The 9920-nt window shown below is 49.6% G+C and overlaps 1 protein-coding gene across 1 annotated transcript in view; it reads left to right on the top strand.

Annotated features, from left to right (window-relative positions):
• Nucleotides 1-7392, top strand: part of R3HCC1 (R3H domain and coiled-coil containing 1) — a 12776-nt gene extending 5384 nt beyond the window's left edge. The window contains exons 2-8 of the mRNA XM_010723055.3: nucleotides 7-243; nucleotides 906-1043; nucleotides 1764-2889; nucleotides 3285-3457; nucleotides 4550-4620; nucleotides 5392-5487; nucleotides 7173-7392. Of these exons, the coding sequence (XP_010721357.2) occupies nucleotides 7-243; nucleotides 906-1043; nucleotides 1764-2889; nucleotides 3285-3457; nucleotides 4550-4620; nucleotides 5392-5487; nucleotides 7173-7321 (1990 nt within the window). The 3' untranslated portion in view covers nucleotides 7322-7392. The remainder of the gene's footprint in view (nucleotides 1-6; nucleotides 244-905; nucleotides 1044-1763; nucleotides 2890-3284; nucleotides 3458-4549; nucleotides 4621-5391; nucleotides 5488-7172) is intronic.
• The last annotated feature ends 2528 nt before the right edge of the window (nucleotides 7393-9920 follow it).

Raw genomic sequence — 9920 nt, 5'->3', positions numbered from 1 at the left:
GTGCAGCGGGGTTTGCCGAGGCCTCGGGTGCACGGGGTTGGGGTTTGCAGGGTTTGCGGGTTTGCAGGGGATTCGTGCAGCCGTCCTCAATGTCCCTGTCCTTCCCCAGGTCCCCCCTCCCCCCGGTGCCACCCTGGCGCTGCGCCCTATGGACGGCGTTTTTCTCTCTCCCAACGAGGATGAGTTCGTGGGGAGGATCGCGGAGGAGCTGGAGCAGTTCGTGCTGCAGGGGCAGCACCACAGGTAGGGGCACCGAAATGTCAGGACTTTGCTCTGCATCGGCCCTGCGGGGTTTCTTGGCGCTGCTGGGAGCGTTGGCAGCGTTTGCAGCCTGGCTGTGGAGTTGGGCACCGTGCTGCCATGCTCCCATCCTCCCTGGCCGTGTGTTTGCTGCATCGTTTTGCTTTGTCCAAACTTTGAGTTGGATCTCATTCCTGATCTCTGACAGCCCTCAGATGGCCCAAAACGGGGGGTTCAGCTGGGATGGGATTGCTTTGTTCAGAGATCCCATCAGCTGACATTGACCTTCAGCATTTGTTTGATTGCTTCTTTTGAACGTTTGCCAGGGATGGCACCGAGGCAGCTGTGAAATGGAATAAACCGTAACAGAAAACCCATCCGAGTGCCATGCATCCAGCACAGGGTTGGTTCAACCATTCGTATTTTAACTGCTGGCTTCTGCAGTGCAGTCAGACTGGAAGAAGAAGTTACAGCTTCATGGGATGAGGGCAGAAATGAGAGTCCTGGCTGTGGACGGAACGCATCTGCATGGAGAAGGCCTTTGGGCTCCTTAATACCTTTGGGCTTTAAGGCACAGATCTAAAGCCCTACACCTGGAGTGGCTTGGGGAATAAGAGCCAATAAATACTTGCTGCATTCTCCTTTTCCATCCTCTGCCTTCCCAGGGTGCTCCTGTTCCCCCCTCTGTCCAGCCGCCTCCGCTACTTGATCCATAGGACTGTGGAGAACGTGGATTTGCTGAGCAGCTTTTCGGTTGGGGAAGGATGGAGGAGGAGGACGGTCATCTGCCACTCAGCCGTGAGGTTTGTGATGGTTTGTGGGGCTCTGGGGTTGTTGTTCCACCTTTGAAAGATGGCATCTGTTATTCATAGTGTTAAGGGAGCGGGGAGCATGGAATGGCTGAGGTTGGAAGGGACCTCAAGGATCACGAAGCTCCAACCCCCCACTGCAGGCAGGGCCACCAACCTCCACATCTCACAGCAGCCCAGGCTGCCCAGGGCCCCATCCAGCCTTGCCTTGAGCACCTCCAGGGATGGACGGGGATCCACAGCCTCTCTGGGCAGCTGTTCCAGCACCTCACTGCTCTCATAGGAAAGAACTTGTTAGAATTAAGAATAGCAATACTTACAGCCCTAAGGAGCTCTATAAATGATGGGGTGCAGCATCACTGATGATGGAAAAAAAGCATTTCTGTGTAACCTTATACTCTTGTGTCAGGACAGAGATGAGCTGAGGGAATAATTGTGTCCTTTGGTTGGGTAAGTTGCCATGTGGGGTGTTTCTGTTCCTTATTCTGAATGGGTAAGGTTGGAATGTTAATATATCAGAGTAGGCTGTAGGTGTCCTAACAGAAGAACACAGAAGATCCCAGCAGAATTCAGGCATGAACTCGTGTTGACCTATTAAACATAACGAAAAACAGAGCCTCAGTGCTTTGGCCAACACACAGCTCCTGCATTTCCCTCTCTGTTCTGCACACGTTCTGCTTCTCCTGCTCACACCTCGCTGTTTTCTGCCCCCAGGATTCCCAGTGAGACCAGTGAGCAAAACCCAGCTGCCTCCGCACCGCGACCGCCCCGACCCACACAGCCATGGGGCCGTGGGACACGGGGGGCCCGGCTGAGGCACGGCGGGGATGGGCATGGGGACACATCCCGAGCCTGTGTGGGGTCAGGCAGGATCAAGAGGCCGCCCCGGAGGAAGCCTGATAAAGCCCTGTATGTCCCCAAGGCGATGCGTAAGAAGGCGGAATGGGGGGAACAGGAGGTGGGCGCCGATGGGGCGCGAGAAAGGGAGATCTGCCCCAAAGCTGCACTCGAGGGGGAGGCTGAAGGCAGCCCCGAACCCAGCGCAGCCATCGGTGGTGTCTGTTTGGTGCTTGATGAGCAGCACGAGGCTGGGGAGGAGTCGGGAAAAAGCAATGATGGCACAAATGGCGACTGTCCTCCACGCTGCACCGATGTCCCCTTCTTAGAGAGCAGCAGCAGTTCCTCTGGGCAGCACAGTCAGGATAAGGACTGTTCAGATTCCCTCTCTTCTATACCCAATGAAAACCCAGCTGAGCCAGAAGAGCAGAGCAAGAGCTGTGACAACGCCGTTGGACCGGAAGGCAGCGAGACTCCGTGCCAAGACCAAAAGAGCCACGATAATGACGTTCTGGGGTCCAGCAAGAGCTCCCATCTATTGGGGGAGCGCTGCTCTGATGCCACGTTGGTGCTGGAAAACCAAGAGAGGAGCTGTGCCGTGAGCCTGGAGAGCAGTGGGAACGTCTCAGTGCAAGGCGAGGATGTGGTGAGGCCAGAGTTGGAGCTGGGCGAGGGTCCCTGTGGACCAGAAGGTGAAGATCAGGAGAACTTCAGCGGCGCCCAAGAAGAGCCCACCCAACACCAGACCCCATCGGAAGCACGTGGTGAGGCTCTGCTTGTGTCTGAGCCCATCGGTGGGGCTGGTCCATTGGGTCCCAGTGAGCAGGAGGAGCACAGGGTGGACGTGCCCGTGGTCAAGGATGGGGCCAGGGAGCCCGTGGGCTTGGCTGATGCTTTACAGCGTGAGCTGCGGTTGTCCAAAGGGGACCAAGAGGAGAATGTGGCCACCCAGAGCCGGGAGCTCGCCTTCGAGGATGACTGCACTGCAGAGCTCCTGCAGGAGGTAATGCCTGCCGTGGGCACTGCCTTTGGGTTACTTTGGGGTTAAGAGGGCGTTCAGGGGTTGTCCCCAAAGGGAGACATCAGTGTCGGGCTCTGTAGTTGTCTGCTCAACCTGTTGGACCCTCCATGGGTTGGAGGGACCGAGGTGGGACCCTGCAGGATGGCTGTTGGCCATGAAGTCCCATCTGATGGGTGCCCAGCGTGAGCTCTCAGTCTGTTACCTGCAGCGTGTTGCCTGTGTTTGGGTGTTGCATCGAGTCAGGATGCTCAGCACTGGGAGCACTTGATAGGAGCATTGTCCTGGTGGTTCCACCACCATCCTCTTGGTCTTTGAGTCTTTGCTGTGATGATAACTCTTTTTTTTTTTTTTTTTCTTTTTTCCTGTACTGTTCCCAGATCGTGGGTCATCTCACCGTGAAGGACATCAGCATCGAGAGGATCACGCTGGATTATTCCAGCTATGGTGACACGCAGGTCCACGAGGGGGATTTTGGGCACATAACCGAAATCTACGACTTCTCCCCATCACTGAAAACGGAGCACCTGATGGAAGTGTTCTCAGATTTCCAGTGAGTGCCTTTTTGAGAGGCATAAAACGAGCAGTATTCAGAGCTGAGTGCACCACAAGGTGTGATGATGTGTGCTGGATTTTACCCTACCTCTGTGCTCTTACTCCTCATGCTCCATGCTTTGAAGGATGTTTTCCTGCAGTTTGTGACTGGAGGTGTTCTTTGAAGCTCTGTTAAGCACAGTGCTGCCTACCTGCAGAGTTATTTGTGCTGCTCTGGCTTCATTGGGAGCCTCTACCTGCTCCATAGGAGCCTCTTTGCTCTCAGGTCCCAGTGCCTGTGTTGGAATTGCACGCTTACATAAAGTGCAATGTAAAAAGAAAATAAAGGGTCCAATCCTGCTGCATGAGATAAGATGTATTATGTAAACATAGGGAGCAGACAGCATTGTGCTGGAGGGGTGACTTTGGATTAGCAGTGGGATCAGAGCAAGGTTCTGCCCTATGGGGCGGTCAGTGGGCTCATACAGCTCTCCATGGGGCTTGGATTCACTGGGAGTGCTCATCCCCTGTGCTGAAAAGCACAGTTTGCATTCTAAATGTTGTCAGTGTTTCCTCTTATATGTTTTCCCTTCCCTTTGCTGTGAGAGTGGAGCTGAGCTGCAAATTGACAGATCTAATTTGAGCGCTCGATCGTGGTTTTTATTTCCCCTGCTGCAGGGAAAATCTTTGATCTCCTCACTTCCCAGCTCTCATTTTCCACTGACACTTTATTAAATAGATTTCTGCTTCGGTCTTTTCATCCAAAGCTTTGCAAACCACTCTGTAAACGAGTTCTGCTTTTCATTGCAAGTGGCTGAGCACTCAGGTAGTGCTTATAGGGCGCTGCGTGCACGGCAGTATTGCAAGACAGCCCACGAAATAGAGGCTGCTTGTTGGCCAAGAGCTTCTTTAGGGGAAAAAGAGTCCTTGGGGGAATCACAGACTGTGATTGGATTTAGTTCTGATCCTTTCCCCTCTTTGTGAAATGGGTGCACTGCTCGGATGGCAGCACCAAATACTTGGAAACTCAACGTGGCGGTGGACTTCACTCGGGTGGCTTTTGCTTCCTATTAACCAATACTCTTGTATTGTTTTTTTTTTTTCATTGTAGTGAGAGTGGCTTCAAAATCCAATGGGTGGACGACACGCACGCCCTGGGGATCTTCTCCAGCCTGTCTGCAGGTGGGGAGCTGTGGGGCTCCTGGGCACAAGTTCTGCTTCCCCACACCTTGCTGCTTTGCACATCAAACTTGAGTGTCTGTAAGGCGTGTAGCGTGGTAGCTCTGCTTTGCAAGATGAACAGGTTTTTAATTGGCTTGGGTAATTAGCAGGGCACCTGTTGTATGGTGAGCTGTGCGTTGCAGGAAATGGTTTTGTCATTTCAGTTTTTATCGTGGAGTGGCTTGAGATTGGGAGGACCTGTAAAGGCATCTGGTCCGACTCCCCTGCAGTGAACAGGGGCACCTGCAGCTCCAAGTGCTCAGAGCCCCATCCAGCCTAACCTTGGGTGTCCCCAGGGACAGGGCGTCCACCATCCATCCGGGCAACCCTTGGCAGTGCTCTGCAGAATAGATCATTAAGGTCACAAATGACCTCTAAGATCATTGAGTCAGCTGTCAGCCCCTCCCCACCGTGCCCAGAGAACCATTGAGGTTGGGAAAGACTTCCACCATCCTCAAGTCCAACCATCAACCCATCACCACGCACAGCCTGAGCGCTCACACTCTGCTCTTGGGATCTGTTCCTAATTATCAGTGTGGTCTTTAGAATTCATGTTTCCTTAGAGCTCTTCCTGCCCAAGGAATGGGTGATGTAAGGTGGAGGTGAGCCCTGAGATGAGTTGCCTTCAGCAGCTCGTGGGTTGTGCAGCACTGTGGTACCGTGGGCTGGGTTTTGTGTGATGAAGGCTACCACCAATCCCCTACTGCTGACTTTGTCCTCTGTTCTTTGAAGCATCTCAAGCCCTGGGGCGGCGTTACCCTTCATTGAAGATCCGACCACTGATCCATGCAACAAAGCAGTCTAAAATTAAGGCACTTCAGCGACCAAGTAAGATGATAAACATACATATATATACATATATATATATACACTACTATTTTTTAGTTGCCTGTTCTGTGTCCTGGGTGGTCAGTCTCACAGTGACACTTTAAATGGGGAACTACTTATTGCATACCAGTATTCCTTTTTTAACAGCTTTATTGGCTGCAGCAGGGCAGTATTTGCACCCAGCCTGTTACCTTACATCTTCCTATGCCAGTAATGCTGCTTGTTGCTCTGACAGCCAAAATAGCTGCAGATGGGGGCACGGGTGAACGTGAATATGTCAAACATTTGCCCAAAAAGCTCTGCCCTACTCTGCACAATTAAAGACAAACCCCAGAACAGTTATTTTGTGGTTGGCATAATTTTATTCAGTATCAGGTGAAGAGGAAATGGTTAAGCTTAGCCATTAACATTGGTTTATTTAGTTGATTGCCTTTTAAAATCATACTGTAATCAGGTATACTTGCCACAGTAAAGAAATGCCATGAATCTTGTAGCAGAGAGACTGATGAAGGTACAGCTGTAGTCACTGCACTGAAACAGATGTCAGTATGAGTGATTCAAAGGGACACTGTCACAGTTAGAAGTTCCTGAGCTGGATTCAATGTGAAAGAAGTGGTTTCCTTTCACACTTCTCACCTGTTCTCATTCAAATTCTCCTTATGTACCCTGCTGGCAGGAGTGGGAATCAGCTTATAAGCTCCAGCCACATACAAACCTTGCACTCACTTCAAGTGCCATTTATTTCCAAATGCAGGTTTGGATCTCAATTAGCTGACAGTGTCTCCTTTTTTTTTTAATTATCATCTTTTAACAGCTTTTTAAAGAAAGATTGGCAGTTCCATTGTCCAAGCTGTGATGCTCTGAGCCTGCCCCTTTTCCCTTAAGCTGCTGCTAGGCTGCCTTTAGGAATAACATTTCTGAAAAAGCAAGCAAAAGCCCACTTGGCTAACTGGATAATAATTTGCAAACAGTTGCTGATAAATGATCAGATAGCAGCCAAGTCCAGGTTAGTTTGGACTTGGTAAGGGTCTGGTGTATTGCTTTATTGAGGGTGAAACTGTAGCAAGCCAGACGTGTGGTAGGAACTGGAGCTCGCTGCTCCCTCCTGGCCAGTTTTTTCCTAAAGCATCTGATAGATTTAACAGTTAAAACAATAAAAATAAAAAAAAACAGGTATTTTTCCCTTGGTGCTTTTTGAGGATGGAGGCTGTTGGTTTTGGTGAGCTGATGCTGAGATGAAATCTCTCTCTGTGTGGCCCTGTGGGTTGTTCTCAGAGAAAGGAATGCAGTGTTCCTGGAGCACTGCACAGTCATAGAACCTTAAACACACGTTAGGGTTGGAAATGACCTCTAAGGTCACGTCAACCAACCCATCCCCATAGAATCATTGAGGTTGGAAGGGACCACGGAGACCAGCAGGTCCAACCATCGTGGACCATTAGAGGACCAGAGCTTCTTCATATCCAAATATTGTCACTGTTGCACAAAAGCTATTGTACAAAATCTGAAGGAAAGCCTTTCCAAAAGAACCAGCAACTTGCTCTGTAGGAGTGGGATGGTTTGCTCACAGTACTGCTCATCCCAAAGGAACTCAGAAAATAGACACCTGCTCTTGTGTCCTGCACTTAAGCCATAAGACTCCTGAGTAACCTCCAGCTTCACCATTTTCACCCTTTTTCACCCAGAACTCCTTCAGCTTGCCAAAGAGAGACCCCAGACTGACACAGTGGTGGCAAGAAGGTTGGTGACCCGAGCCCTGGGGCTGAAGCACCAGCAGCAGAGCAGCTCTGGCCCTGAAGGGCTCCTGCCAGAAGGTTTGGACCAAGAGGAGTGAACCACCTCCACTCAAAAAAACCATGTGTAGCTGAGCGTGGCTGTGATATTAAACTGCATGCAGAACAGTGAGTTGCCATGGGGATGTTCTCTTTGCTTTCTGAGTTGAGGAGGGAAAAAGTTGAATGAGATGTTGAGCTCCAGAGCCCTGCAGTTTGCTCTTTGTGCTGGAGAACACCGTGCCCTGCTCTCTTCCAAAGCATCTGTACTCTCTGCAGCACGTAAGGAAGCGTTACTTTATGTTAAAGCCCACTAGGAATTGTTAGGAGTGCACCAGGGTGAGGGAAGGGCGTCTCACTGGCCAACATTCAGTCGGAGCAGAGCATCTGTAGGAGTCAGAAACTCTGTTCAGTGTTTACTCTGTTGTCATATTGTTGTTAAAATATCCCCCAGTAGTGACAGGCATTGAGGTTCAGGGTTTCTTCCTCGTTTAAAAGAAGCCTGCCCGTGTTGTTCTGTTAGAAAGCAAAGTTATTTGTTCCTTAGGAGAAGCAAACCAGAACTCAACAGTAGCTCAACTCGCACAGAGCCCAATGGCAAGGGATGCTCCAAGAGACACCTTGAGTTGCAGCAGCAGCAATAGAGCATCCCCCAGGCTCTGCTTTAGCTGCACTGTCCTGCATCTTGAGAACAAAATGGACTTTTCCAACTTCCAGTGGGCTGAAAACCTCTCCTCTGTGTCAACATCTTGGATATAAGAAATACTCCAATAGGCGTTAGCAAGAATCGTTAAGCCTCACAACATCCCTGTGAGGTAGGCTTGTGGGTTGATCCCTGTGGATTGAGATGGTTAATTGGCATTATTCCGTTAGTTCTAGCTGCGTGTAGAAGCCTTCTCTACAAACACAGAGGGAGAAGGAAACTTCAGTACCAGAAATTGTGAACAAAGCCCTAAGCTGATGGGGAGTAGAAATATAAAGTAGGATTTAAAAACATATATATGTTTTTTTTCTGGGTGAAACATTTTATTCAAGTAGCTGTGTTGGAAAATCTGTAGCAACGTGTGTCCTCAAACAAACAGAGGAGCACACTTAGCACCATTGTGAACTGACTAAGTGTAAAAAAGAAATCCTCAGAGCCAACTGAGGCGGTCAGCGCATCCCCAGCGACGCAAGCCACGAAGTTACCTCTGTAAGGGACAGGGGTACAATGCCTTAACTGAATTCATCTTTTAAGAGTGAATATCCAGCTCAGCAGGTAACGTGTAGATGGATGTAGGGGCTGCTGGGTGAATTGCTCACTGTGCAGTGGGAAGCAACAATCCTGTGGACTCATCACGGCTGCTGGGTGGTGGTGGAGCTCTGCTGCACGTGTAGGCAGAGTTCTGCATTTGCTGCTCCGTTGGTTCTGGGAGTTGGTTGTTGAATGCAAGAGTTTGGCTGTGGTATTAAATTATGCTTTAGACTGTTCTGCTCAGAAAGAACGCCTCAATGTTGTTTTCTTTCCTGTGTTTCTTTGCTAAAATGGAGCAGTGGCAGCAGTGCTGAGGACAAGCATCATCACAAATGGAAGAATATGCGTCAGTGGTGCTTCAGCTCAAGCTTAAAAGTACCAAAATTTGAAGAAAATGAATGGTAAAGACCCGTTGAGGTTGTTGATACCCAACCAAAGGCAAACTGTGCTCACTGCAGCCCAGAGCTGTGTACACACATAAAGATGGTGGGGGAAGGTTGGAGCCCGGTAGAGTTCGAAAGCCTGCTCCCAACACCCTCGGCAGCGGGGATGGGATTTACAAGAGGTGGTCCAAGCATTTACACTGGGAAGGAAAGCAGCTTTAGAAAATAATTTACCTTGCTAATTTAGAGTTTGATTGCTTGCTTGATTTTTGTCTTGGCGCAGTGGTTGGGGAAATCACCGCAGCGGGGAGCCTCGCTTCTTAAATAGTGGGATGGGAGGCAGTGCTGCTCTATCGGGTGGACACTTTGTTGTTTGTGAGTCCACTGAAGTGATCAAACTTCTGTTCCGTTTCGTCGCTGAAGGAGCCACCTGGTGAGCCCAGAGAACACAGGGGTTAGGGAAGTAGTAGGCAAGAGAAGAGGTCAGCATGTTGTGGAATTGGGGCATTGCACAACCGGAGCAAGGTGCTACAACATGGCCTCAAAGCAATCTCTTAGAAGAGCAAGGAAGTTCGTGGCTAATTAATTTAAGCATTAATTAAGCCTTGCCGTAATTGGAACAGCCAAAGAGTCTTGAGTCTAATTGATGTGTTTGGGAGACTTGGCTACAACCTATCCTCAGTTTTCTGCTAACCTTTGTCAAACGGTTGGACTGGATGATCTTTTAGGTCTTTTCCAACCTTGTTGATTCTATGATTCTATGATTCTATGACTATCATGACTGTGAAATGGTCTCCCTGAGGATGATGGTAAGTGGGGGCTCTGTTTTGCTCTTAAATAGAGGCCCTGGCCTCACTTTTTGCTAGTTTGGAGACAAAAGCTAAACGCATTTTTAAGTAAAAGTATTTTCAAGCTCAGCTGGAGAGCTCATCCAGCACTTCAGTGCTCTTTGTCCAACTGGAGTGGGTTTGGCTTTTCGAACTAGGTCATAAGCTGTAATATGAGATGAGTATTTTCTTCAGAAAAGCAACAAACTAATAAAAA

The sequence above is a fragment of the Meleagris gallopavo genome, chromosome 24, assembly GCF_000146605.3.
Source record: "Meleagris gallopavo isolate NT-WF06-2002-E0010 breed Aviagen turkey brand Nicholas breeding stock chromosome 24, Turkey_5.1, whole genome shotgun sequence".
NCBI lineage: Eukaryota > Metazoa > Chordata > Aves > Galliformes > Phasianidae > Meleagris > Meleagris gallopavo.
The sequence above is the reverse complement of the archived record's forward strand: the minus strand, read 5'-3'. Positions and strand labels throughout refer to the sequence as shown.